This window comes from Spermophilus citellus (genome assembly GCF_964194105.1).
Source record: "Spermophilus citellus genome assembly, chromosome: 4".
In the NCBI taxonomy this organism is placed as follows: domain Eukaryota; kingdom Metazoa; phylum Chordata; class Mammalia; order Rodentia; family Sciuridae; genus Spermophilus; species Spermophilus citellus.
Window position 1 is genome coordinate 122,263,468 of NC_138185.1, and position 13,574 is coordinate 122,277,041.

The following is a 13,574-nucleotide window of genomic DNA, read 5'->3' on the forward strand; positions in this document are numbered from 1 at the left end:
AGGGAGCAATCCAGGGATACCTCTTCCCATTTTCCATTGTCTGCCCAGAAAAGCCCAGGAAATACTCATTAATAATTCCCTGCTGGGAGGAACAATCCCCTGGAGGCAGGTGACTTTGGACACAGGTGAGGGGACCAGACATATCTGAAGGTATCAACATTCTTTTCTCTTCAAATCAGCTTCCAATCCCCCCTAGAGGCAGGTGACTTTGGCCACCGGCAAGGGGGAGGGGGACATGTCCTGAAGGTCTGACCATTCCATTCCCTTCAAATCAGCTTCCATCTTCCTGACCCAACCCTATCATCTATCTACACTAACTACCTGTCCTTTGTTCTTGCATCATCCCCCCCTCTAATTTTAGGGAACCCTTACTGCTGTAAGGGAAAATGAATGATTACTGTTCTGGCTGCTTTGAGCTGAGAGGGACAAGCAGTTGTGTTTCCCTTTTTAGGCATCATTTTGGTCAAGAGGTCCACTGTAAAAGTCTAGTTTGGAAGCAACAGATTGTAAGTTCATTTGGGAGGCAGGTGATCTATGGGAGAAACAAGAAGATATGAGTACTGAAATAAGATTAATGCAACAATAAATGCCGTAGCATGTGAACATGCCAATGAGTATGATGATGATGGCAGTAACAATGTCTTCCACCAGGAGGTTACCAGAGAACCAGGAACTAAGAAGTTCTTCCCATGACAAGGCTGGGGAGGACATGGCCTCTATCTGGGAATGTAAATCTTTAAGGATGTTCTTACACTGCCAGAGTTATCAGGAATGTAAACACAGCATCCGGTTTTCATAAGAGTACAAGTGCTGCCTTGGGCTGCAGTGAGAACATCTACAGCCATCCGGTTATGTCAGATAGGCTTTCCTCATGAGTGTTACTTCTGTGTTAAGGAGAGAAATACTTTCCTCAACCTCGTGGAGGGCAGTTTGAGTATAATTGGTTAGGGTTTCCATGTGCCACTTTACATCTTCTAAGCCAATTTTTGGAATGAACAGTGAAGCTAGATGATCATACCAACGAAAAACTGATCACCCACACCTATGTCTGACATTGGGGAGATTTACTGGCTGCCTTATACTTGGTGTCCATCTTCATTGCATCCAGGGGTACCCAACAGCACACCTTCCTATCCAGCCTGGGGGAAGCCAGGGCCATAAGTTAGTTCCACACATCCATTGGGTCCCATTGATGTTGCTTCTAATTTCAGGTCTAGAGAACCAATTAGTCCCAAACCAATCATTGGCCTGTGAAATCACAATGTGTTGGCATAGTGACTCTGGGGTCCAACATAATTCCTGAGTAGCACTAGGCCATTTGTCATAGGTGTGGTTATGTTGTTCCCAGCAGATTGGGGCTTTTTGGTTTAGATGCCCTATAGTAGGTGTAAGCCACATATATCAGTCCCAAAGCTGATAGTAACCATCCTTATACCTTTCACATATATTGGTGGTGATGTGAACACCGCCAACACATGAAAGGTGGTGATGTTGGAAAGCTAGAAGTGGATGGGCTTAAATGTGATTTAACAGTTGCAAAGTTGCAAAATTACAAAGTTCTGAAGGTTGGTTTGTTCTAAAGTGGAAGTTTTTCCATGATCTGGTTGTGATGAAGTTTCATTTATAGGTCATAATTTAATATTGGCACAAGTAGCAGTTTATAAAGAGTGTCTCCCTTTTTTTGTTCTAACCTTAAGGATTGTAATTTTATCCAGTTTCTTCCTTGTAAGGGGATACCCCCCCCCCACCAAGGTAACCCAGAAACACTGGAAAGGGATAGTCCACATATCCAGAAATTATCTTTCTGTAACCTAGTGGCATACTATTGAGCCCAATCTAGAAAAGAGTTAATTTCAGTGGACTTGTCTAAAATAATAAAGAAAGAGATGAAAAATAGTTTACACATCACCATTGTCTTTGCATAAGAGATATTTCAGGTCTTCTATTAGAGTGTAGGAGTATGGTTCCTCTGTTCCTCGGGAAGAAAAAGTTTCTCTGGAAGTTTGATTCAGGATGGCAGGATTTTACCTGAGAGTGGTGGATCCAATTCTCTGTCCAAGCACTCTCACTTGGTGACCAGCTCCATGAGACCTCCAAATATGATACCAGTAATGAGAATCAGGGCCAAGTTCCATTTCCTTATGTGAAGATTGAACACCCGAGAAATGCCATAGAAAGCAAGTTTTATTTAAAGGATTGAACAGAGATAGACTTCTCCCAGCAGGAAGAAGAGGATCCAGAGCTGTTATCCCATATCTCATAGATGTTTTAAAAAGTGTTTTTCTTTCCAATATACTTAATTTTTTAATAAAAATAATCTATAAATGAATTTATAGATGATAATCTATAAATAAATTATTATAGATTATAAAAATAAAATAATATATAATAAAAATAAAATTAAGTTAATTTTTATTAAAAAGATTAAGTACTAAAATAGAAATTAAAATTAATGACCAAGCTTTTAAATAAATGATTGAAATGAGCTAACTATTCAATTTTTAAAACATGACATCTTATGAAATATCTTTATAAGAATAGAACTATTAGTAATTCTAGAGTTTTATGTCCATCTACTTACCCATTTAACAAATCAATATCAATGCAGGTTGTGTCTGGACTTACAAAGTTACAAATATAAAAGTATTAAATTGTTTAATAAAATATTCCTCAGCCATCATATAGGCTGTCAGGAACACCACATTTATGACTACTCAAAAATTGTCAATTGGAACACAAGAAGCAGCACAAAATTTGGACACTTTGTGCCTCTGAGAAATAACCTTTGTGCTTTTGAGGCATCTATGGCATTCTTTCTATCTGAGAGGATAGATGTGCAAGTTAATTCATTTGTCATTTCTCTCACTTCCATGGGTCCCCTACTCAAATGATGAGGCTTCACACTCTTAATGATAATAGCTGCTTAACACTGATCTTTCCAGCATTCTCTACAAAAGATGCTGTCTTTCATTTTTAGAATATAAGGCAAGAGATGAGCAAGAGCATTTTATTGGGCCTGAATGATATGAGTTGTCGTGACATCGATTTAGGGTTTCAGTTGATGCAGTATCCCAAACAGCCTGAATGTCCTATCGCAAATGACATACAGGGTCCATATATTCCTCACAAAATTTGCTAGACACATCTTCTACTTGGATTATGCTTATGTATCCTTCTCCCAGTTCTGAACACATCAGGTGCTAATTTTTTTCTCATTTTTTCAATTCCTGTGCTCCTAACTTCTACCAAGAGCAATATGGGAAATATTTGCTCACATTGGAAGTTTCTGGATACCAAAGAAAGTAAACCATCAGTGAAACACATTTAATATGCTCTTGTGGAAAATGTATATTTATAAAGTCAATTATAAAGACTTTTCTTATGTTAATCAAACTGTGAATTTCTTAAACTCAGAGCAGAACTTTCAGTTTGCTTTTTCCCACCCCAGGAAATCTAGCCAGTGCTAGGCACATGAGAAGCCATCCTTATTAAACACATGAATATTTCAGTAATTTGTTTTTGGAATATTTGATGTATGTAAACTTCATACTCTAGCAAGGATATTGATACTTCACACCTATATAATTCAAGGTAGATTTTAATAATCAAGTGTCAGCTTGAATGTAAGGAGTGTAGATTAAAAAATAAAAAAAATTAAAAAGACTTATTTCTCAGTAGAATTGTACATGCAGGTCCTGAAATGCTCTTACTGTAATGCTGCAAAATTGGTCCATTGCTTATCTCTTGCTTTGATGTAAAAGATATCTCATGCTTTAGAGATGATTTGTGATCATTTTCATCATATTATTGCCACATCTAAAAGTAGTTTTCAAGTGAGATCTAGTCCTCACCTACCTTTTCTGGTGGCTTTTTCTTAACTATCAAAAATGATGATTTCTTCATAACCAGAAAAATACAAAGCCAGAAGTTTAACGATTGAAAATATTGTGGAATTCATTTTAGATCTCTAAATTATTAGATTCAAAAAAAAAAAAAAACAACTGACTACAGGAACATCCAATATCCTAAGTAATGCCTGGATGTATGTTTAAAGCTATAAAATCAGACAAGTTTGAAACAATCCTAAAGGGTATTACACTAAGTTTAATATTTTGTTTAATATGTGATATTATTTTTATTATCATTAATCCCCTAAGCATTTATTATGAAAAACTCAGGTTTGAAAAACTGGATAGCTTGGAACAACAATCTAATCCTTTATATTTTTATACCAAAAAAGTGTCTTCAAATATATTTCTTTTGCAATTCTGAGTTCTGAATCCCTCTGAAAAGGCAGTTATCTTTGGACAACATACTGTTTTTCCTATTTTAGCAGGTCCATAAAACTCCTAATAGCTATGTCGTATGCAGAAATGTTAAAATGGAAAGTTCAAGCTATTTGTCATTTAAAGGATTATTTCCTTTTTTCATAGCAGAAAAGTTGTGTCCTCTCAATTGGCAGGCAGATATTCCCTTAGTGCTGCCTTCATATTCATTAGTCCATAATGAACCTATTAATTGAATATGTAAGTTTGACTAATTAGATGTAAGACATTTCTTCAGATTTAAAGGGTAATAATAAAAAATTTAAACTGCAACACCAGATCAAGCATTTAAGAGTTGATAAATGTGAACTGGAAAGTGCACAATTCCAATACAAATTAGTTAATTGCCTGTGCTAATTTAGGTGAAATACATTAGCAGAAAGGTCAATCCATTTGAGGCTTGATGTGTTTTTCAAATACTAAATTAAAGATAGCAAAGCAAGAATACTACAAAGTGGGAAGGCATGAAATCCATGTTTCCAATAGAGAAGTTGCAAAGTGGAGTCAAACAATGCCACAGTGTTAACCTTCTGTGGGTTAACTAGTGGTTCCCAAATCAGGCTGTGCCTTAGAGATACCAGGAGCCTTGTGAAAATTATCAACACTTTAGGTTCCTTCTAAAATTGGGTCCCTAATTCAAATCTCTGGAGGTAGGGCCTAACAACCATATTTTTTAAAGTTCCTCAATGATGATAATTGAACCCAGTGAAAGGGTTGAAAACCATTGAACTGTTCCATGACTGTCTGACCCCTGACAGAATACAAGTAAGGTAACAACATTTGTCTATAGCAGGTATGTGAGTATTTTAAAAAATGATTTAGTGTCACATGTACTGCTTTTTGCTTTTATATGGGGGAGAATAAGTTGCTCTTGGTTCCTCTATTTTCACATTAGATGTAGTCAATGAATATTTTTTTCAGTTGAACTTATTTTGATTGATAAAGGGGAGGAAAAAAAATCTAGATTTGTCAAGAGCAGTGAGGAAGTCACAGATGCTCTGAGAGTGGGCCTACACGTGCCTAAAGCAAGACCTCCTCTAGGCATGCTGGATGTCCAAATTGGATGCTTGTGTCCCAAGGCTGAATACTTTCCATTTATCCCCCTTACCTTTCACATAGGGAATAGTGTGGTGAGAAGAAAACTATTACTTTTCCTCCTGTGTGGTCAAGTCATATGAAGTGTCCCTGATTTTCCTTTCAGTGGCTCAACCTAACAAGTCAAAGAAAGAAACAGGAACTGCTCATTTATCCTCGTTTTCTAGTGGATCTGAATATGGGTTCCAGTTCTAAACATCACCAAAGTTCATGAGACTTCCGTATGCTCAAAGATCCTCTGAGTTGAACATTTGTGGGAAAGACTTGAGGAAGAAGTGTACGGGAGAATCCTGTGGTAAATAACAACACTAAAAAGTTCTGTACAGAGTGAGGGATTTTAAAAGTAAAAAGAAAAATGTAAATTAAGGAATGTGAAATGAAAGGTGGGAAAGCAAGCTTAAACCAAGCACTTACCTGGGGAAGAAATGAAATTATTCTGGAATCTTACTATCAGTAACTCTTACTCGCCTGCCATGATAAAAAGTAGTTGCTTTCATTCCTATACTCCAAGATATTCCTATCTTCTCTATGATACTGAATGCTCTGAGCATTACTTAAGTGGGGCTATAGGGGTCTAAGTATTATATATTCTATGGCAAATTTAACTGATAGAAGTTCTTTTCCAAAAAATTAAAATGTCTTTTAATTAAAGTCCTTCTTCTGAAATAACTGCAGTATAAAATTTGTTTATCTGAGATGGTTTCTTTAAAGTAATTAAAATTAAATCTCCTAAAGATTTCTTACCAGTACCACATAAAAATATACTGAATACAAGCGACTGTATTTGGCACTATTCACTTGTACATACACACCATTGGCTGCAGAGGGAGCTAATGTCTTTTCCTCAGACGCTTTAGAGAAAGGCTGCAGAGCTGGAATTTTAATTTTTTTCCTATCTGTTAAAGTGTCATTATTGATAAAATACTGAGCTCATCCCTGTACCCAGATTGAAACCTTTACAATACAGATGAAGTACAATCTGGCTTTAAAATGAAGGGAAATCTAGTTCCCACTTTTAAAATAGACTCTTGGGGCCCCCTAAAGTGAAGGATTTATTCTAAAAGGAAAGAATTATGTTATATATCAGAGTGTAGATTTCTGGAGCCATGACCAATTAGTAATCCGCTCCCTTTAACCAGAAATAGTCTTCTCCAAAAAATATAATGACTAGGAACCACATTAAGAATTGAGGGTCTTAATAACCAGAGAATTTTTATGGTTAATAAATGCCACAATCTCAGCCTCTTTTCTTCTGGATGTAAGAAGGAAGAGAATAATTAAATGAGCATTTAGATCTCAAATAAAAATTTAATATTGACATCAAATATAAAAATAAGTGATTTTATTTTATAGAAGTTTGCATAATGGGTCCAAAATACTTCATTAAGCATTTCTGAATAAAAATACGTAAAGGTTTTTAATAAGGTTTTGTTAGTAAATTAAATACCATTTCTCTATCAATATACTTCGAATTAAGCTTTCCTGTTAGAGTTTTCAGGAAACATTTCAAATAAAGTGACCAGGCATATCCCATTTGAGATGAATGAGATCATTAGGAAACACTTATATCTGAAATAAGCACTGAAATCATTCTGCATACGACCCAAGGGCTCTAATTTTTTAAATATTTCAAACAATGTGCCTCTTTCAAATCATTAGACTTAGAGACATTTGAGGAACTGATTCAATTAACCCAGAAGAAGGAAATGCTATAATACGTGATTTATTTTTAAAGATAAATTAAAATGCAAGTGTATCTGGTTAGAAAGGTGGGCTGTCATCGTGGTTAGTAATGGAAGCAGGAAGGCCATTAAGCGAGCCACCTGAGGCTGAAAGAGTCCCTGAACATTGAAGCTTGATGTTCAAGCTGGACATACAATTATTGTCAAAACACAAAGTGTGTCTTCTTTGAGAGGAATCTTTAGAAATCCTTGATTTCTAAAGCATGGTTCTTGGATTAACAAATACATTACTTTCCTTAACTGCATCTAAAAATAAGTCTGGATTATTATGATATCACACCTTAAAGTCAAACTTCATATAAAGCTAATGCCTTAAAATTACAACTTTGCATTCTATTATTTAGGTGAGGAAATATGAGGCAAGAATTTATTTTTCTCCTCTGCAACTCCAGGATATTGGCTCCACCAGGCCTAATAAATTGTTTTCACAAGGAAATAAATACAGTATGCTGTAGCTTAGGTTTCCTTGTTCATGGGGGTTTCAAACAAGATGTATCCTAAACAATAAATAATTACAGATGGAGGAGTGCAGGAGGAGAAACATTTTAAGGATGGGGAAAATGTTTCTTCATCAAACTGGGGGAAAGACTGACACTTAAAATCTTAGAATTGTGAAGGTAGTTCTGGCAAAAATTGTACCTTTAATTGTTGTCAGATCTATAGGGAAAGACAATAAAAGAAGATAATAAAGAAAGAGTATAAGGAAAGAAAAATGAAATGTGAGAAAAGAAGGCAGCTTTAAAAGTAATATAAGTCCTAAGAGCAGAAACCAAGCAGATGTAGACTAAAGAAGGATGATAGAATAAATCCACTGCTCTCTTATAAACTTCTTCCCCACCTGGAATTAAAGAGCTTGGATAAAAAATGGTTGCAAGGGCCGGGATGTGGCTCAAGTGGTATCGCGCTCACCTGGCATGCATGCAGCCCGGGTTCGATCCTCAGCACCACATACAAAGATGCTGTGTCTGCCGAAAACTAAAAAATAAATATTAAAATTCTCTCCCTCTCTCTCTCTCTCTCTCTCTCTCTCTCTCTCTCTCTCTCTCTCTCTAAAAAAAAATGGTTGCAATCCTGCCTGAGCTGAATATGGCGGGGGGGGGGGTTCCCCATCCCAGATGATTATTATATAAAGAAAAAAAACTTAGAAATCTTGAAATAGAAAAGTGCATGGTAAAAGATGGGGGATGGCAAAACGAAGTTTAAGATCAGAAAGATGATCTTAATCAGAATGTAGGGAAGTTTCCTCCTCTTATGGTAGAAGTAGTTAACAATGCTTTGTCTTTTGTTCAAATCACTCAACAAAATTCTTATTAAATAATCACAATGAACTCCACACTATTTTAGGAACTGAGGAAGGTGTAAAGGGAATAGAAGACAGTCCCTGTGTGGATCTCTTCACTGTCTAGTGGGAGAGTAAGTGTCACACAAAAGAAGTCATGAGGGAACCATTTAAACCAGCCTGCTGCTGTCTCTGAACTAGAACTTTGAAGTTATTTGTGAAAGGAAATCAAGAAGTACTTCCTTTCCTGCCAGAGTGAAGGAAATCTATTTGCTGTATGACTCTGTATAATTCCATCATTTTGGATCCTGTTCCTTCCTCTGTGAGAGAGTTTCTAGCCACAGTATTAGAAGAGGAGTTAGCAAACAAGAGGTGGATCAAGAGTAAGCAACTCTTGTCTTACTCTCTGAGAATATAAACCAATTTATTCTAGTTTGTGACTCTTTCCTGACCTTATTCATCTATTGAGTCAAACCATGAAAGTTTCCTTTTCCTCAGAAGCTCTTAATGGCCTATCAGTACCTCCAGCATTAAGGTCCTTACAATCTGAAGTTAACTGCCTTGCCAGCCTCATCTGCCACATTTCCAACCACATTTGATGTCTCTCCAAAAATGTTTTCACATCTCTCTGCCTGTGCTCTTGCAGACTCTTCTGTTTATTGTGTCCTTCCCTTTCCTGGTGAAGACTCACTTCTCTTTTCAAGCCATGTTCAAAGGTCAACTTCCCCTGAGAGCAGATCTCTTCCTTGGTGGAGCCACAAGATCTTGCCATCGATGCACTCTGTAAATTTCCCTCACAGGTTCTCATGGTAGTAGGTCATCTACCTATCAGTAGTGAAGGCTGTGAGCTCACTGGGGCAAGGGCTCTTGCTCTAGTTTGTAATGCAGACTCAATCACTGTACCTTGCATGGAAGTGCTCAAAACACTTCCATGTTTGTACCCCAGGGATTATTCCACAGAGATCCTTGCTCTCCCTTGTCAGGAACTTCTCTCTCTCCCTAACAAACCCCAAGATCTTACTTTCTTATTCCTCAATGCTATCTACAGTCTTCTAAGTCTTTAATAAAAATGTATTTCATGAACATGTGCCATAATTAAGGCATAATTTTGGAGCCTAGAACTCCTCTGAATCAATACCCCTCAACTGCCTAAGTGAAGGTCTGTAGTAAATTAAGTCACTTTGGATTGAGACTTTGGATCCTGAGAGGCTGAAACTATATCTACAAGTTTATTACCAGAATTGAATATTTTGTCTACACCCACTATTGCTTAGCGTGAAAGAACCAAGCATTAGGCAGTTTTAGTTACTGGAAGTATCTAACACAAAGGTTTTCTGATAATACCCAAAGAAATTGGATTCTAGTGTTCTGAAAATGGCATGCAAAATGTAAATCAAGGAGTTGCTTAGTAGTTCAGACACTCACAATAATATGCCCTTCCATGAAAAAAAAATATGATTGAAAGTTTTTCACAATAGGATTTTTCTTTACATTCAGGTCTACATTGGGCATGAGGAGGGGAAAGGATTCTATTAAAGGTCTTTCATGTGGGCCCCAGATTCAGTGCAATGACCCCAAAGCCCAACTTGGAATGGCTCTCTATTTTTCTTTCTTTCCTTTCCTTTTCTTCTTCTTTCCCCGCCCCTGGAGGTACAGGGATTGAGCCCACAAGCACATTCCCAGTCCTATTTCGTATTTTATTTAGAGACAGGGTTTCTCTGAATTTCTTAGCGCCACGCATCTGCTGAGGCTGGCTTTCAATTCATGATCCTCCTGCCTCAGCCTCCTGAGCCTCTGGGATTATAGGCTTCCGCCACAGCAGTCGGCTCTCTGAGTTCTTGATTTACACATATATGCTGACCCACAAACCAGAAGGAAGCTTGTTGGACTACAGAAAAAAAATTAGGAGTTATGGAGATGGACGCTCAACCCGGAAGAGCAGTGCAGGGACAGATCCAAGGCATGAGAGGCCGAAGTTGTTATCCGGAGAACAAGGGATCCCCCCCCCCCGCCAGGTGTTTTGGGGGAGAGGAGCGGAAAGGGATAGAGGAGGATATGGAGAGATAAAGTAGCCCATGGCACAACGCAACAACTCAAGAGCTGACCAGGACCCAAGCCCACTCCTCCAGCCACAGCCCAGGCGCCCAGACCGGTCCCTGCCGGCAGAGGGCAGCAATCAGGCGGGAGAAGCAGCGTGAGGAGGGCCACGAAGCGCCCACTGGCTCGCAAAGGTTCTCATTCCGAATGTGGGGCGCACCCATCACTACTCCTCCCTAGCCCTCTGCCCACCGCGCACTTCGGGCCACCCTGACAAGTGTAGGAGAGGGGGTCGCTGCCGAGAGCACCGCGCCCCTTCCCCTGGGAGGAGGACCCAGGGCGTTCCCCCATCCCAACCGCAGGGGAGCTGGTGTTCGGCCAGCCCGGGAGGGAGTGGGAGGGATCTGGCCCTCGGGTGTCACCCTCCACGTCCTGGCTCTCTCGCTGACACCGCTTCCGGGGGCCACGACGCCCAGCCTGACTCGGGCCAAGGTACGGCTTCTTCGGACGCTGAGGGGACGGTAGGGAGACGGTCCAGTGATAGAGCCCCAAGCAAATTCGCAGTCTGGCCGTCGACGACGGCGGCCGTGTGGGCGTGGAGCGAGCCCCGCAGACCCGGGCGAGGGCGTACTGGATGGTGGGCGCGGGCCGCGCGGCCCGGGCTTTATGTAAATCGGGGCTGCGCCCGGGCTCCTAGGTAGGATGGACCAGCCCCCCGCGCCTCGGCCCTCACGTCCAATAAGAAGAGTCCCAGCTTGACACCTGCCTATATACAGGCGAGCGCGCCCCCGGCCCGCGGACCGCGCGCACAGCCCGCACAGCCCACGCCGCGGGCGAGCGACACTTCGGCCCGCCACCATGACTTCCAGTAAGATCGAGATGCCCGGCGAGGTGAAGGCCGACCCCGCCGCGCTCATGGCGTCCCTGCACCTCCTGCCGTCGCCCACGCCCAACCTCGAAATCAAGTACACCAAGGTAAGCGCCCACGGCCCACGGAGGATTTCTAGAAACTTCCTTCCTCATCAGGCTCTCTAGGGGGCGAGGGCCGGGGTCTCTGGGGCCAGCCTGCCGTCCTGAGCTGCAGCGGACGCCCTGTCTATCTCCGCGGTGGTGGCTTTTGAAGTCCCGCGGTGTCTTGGGACGCGTCGGGGACTAGCCTAAAGGCAGCGCTCGCTGAAGGGTCTCCTTCAACGGCTCTGCCCCAGACCGCGGGGAAGGCGTCGGAAACCTCCCGGTTTCCGCAGAGGAGACCCGAGCTCCCGCCGGATCGCCGCGAAGCCGGGCCATCGCTTCGCGGTCCTCGCTCCCAGCCGCCCGGCAGGTCCTCGGATCCCGGACCGAGCGGAGCGCTTTTCCAGTAGGAAACGGTCAGAACTCTGACGCTCTGGCCGGTGTGTGACAAATTTCACGGGAACCTGGCTGATAAAAAGCACAGCGAGAGTCAGTGTCAGGATTTCATTTGAATTTTGTAGGCAGTGTGACTTTTTTCCTGGGAAACTTGAAGAAGCTTTGTATTTGTGCAAGTTTTCGGGTTCACGTTTCTACTGAAAACTTTTTTTAAAACGAAATTTGACATTTTTTTTTTTTTTGGTTTTGACTAACAGGAATTTTATTGTTGCCTTGCATTTTAAAAACACACACACGTATATAAATGTGCGTCTGCTACCTAATGTAAGTTGACTTTACTTTCTTTCCACAAATTCGTCATAGAAAAAAAAATGAATCAGTTTTACATATATATAGCGGAGAATTGTAATGTTATAGCTTGGTGGGGTTCTGATAGATGTGATTTAGACCCACATTTCTTGGAGTTCACTTTACAGTTCTTATTTGATTTTCTATTACCGTCGCACATTTCTTGCAATTAACTTAAACCTATGTGTGTACTCACAATATCGCTAAAGTTGTATTCCATCATGCTTATTACAAGATCCACTACGTTTTGTAGAGAAGTTAAATTGTTCGATTCTTGGCTTAATGGCTGAAAAGAGAAATACCCCAAACCATCACAATATTGAAATTTTACATGGATTGAGTTTAGGATGCTATCTGGGATGATTCGTGTTTTGAATGTCGATTTAGATGGATTTAATGTACCTGCTAGCTCTTTTAGAGGGTGTGACAAATTTTTGAAGGCCATTTTAATGAGAGGTCGTTAATGGTTATAGCCCTTAGGCATTGTTTGCATAACAATAGTGCCAATGTGCGGCACCTCTTCGGTCTTAGGAACAAGCAGGGAAAGCATGCAGCATAAAAGTTTTGTTTTATGAGGGTCTCTAACCTCTCCAGCGGCTCTTCAGAGGTCTTAAAATGCAAGACCTACACATTTGAGAAAGGACTCAACCCTCAGATTTGGGAGGGTAGTTTGGTCTTAACTTTTAAACAGAATAGCAGCCTCTGAAAGTGGTTTTAGGTCTGCAGTAGGTATCTTTTTCAGAATTTAATTTGGAAACTCTTCCATTCTCTTTTCTCTAACAACCCCCTCTCTTTTTTCTCTTGTTCTCCCCAGTAGGAAAGACAACTGATTTATAGCTAATTGGAACCTTTAATGTGGAGTCTTTTAGTTGGGGGAAGACTTTTAGCCAGTATCCACTTTCCCACTTATTACAAAGAAAAACAATCAGAAATGAAATAATGGATTGTAACTTGATTCTTTAATTTGAGGGGAGGAGGCACCTTATTTTTGCCTTGACAAACAACCCTCATAAACATTGAGTAACACTAATCTAAAGGGGAGCTCTTTCCACAAAAACTTGTAAACTGAACATTCCCAGCAGCTTTCCTCCTCAGCTCTTTAGTGAGAATTCTAAATTTTCTAAGACAAGCAGTTTTATGTTTTATTTTAAACATGAAGAGCAGAGGTTGATCCTTAGGTAAGCCCAAGGTGATCGCCCCCCCACCCCCCACTTAAAAAGAAAACAAGGTTAATGAAGAGAGAGTTTCTTTTTAAAATCACTTAGGATCATAAATGAGGAAAATTATCTTTTTAGTTTCAAACAGAAGAATAAAGAAGGTAGAATGCATAGTTATGTCCTTTAGCAGTGATACAATATTCATTAGAAAATTTGAAACATGTAATGGGTTAAAATATGCTTT

At 40.2% G+C, this 13,574-nt stretch overlaps 1 protein-coding gene across 1 annotated transcript in view; it reads left to right on the forward strand.

Moving 5' to 3' along the window:
- Nucleotides 1–10,707: 10,707 nt before the first annotated feature.
- ALDH1A2 (aldehyde dehydrogenase 1 family member A2) overlaps nt 10,708–13,574 on the forward strand; it is a 90,487-nt gene continuing 87,620 nt past the window's right edge. Inside the window, exon 1 of the mRNA XM_081289889.1 lies at nt 10,708–11,453. Within this exon, the coding sequence (XP_081146015.1) occupies nt 11,337–11,453 (117 nt within the window). The 5' untranslated portion in view covers nt 10,708–11,336. The remainder of the gene's footprint in view (nt 11,454–13,574) is intronic.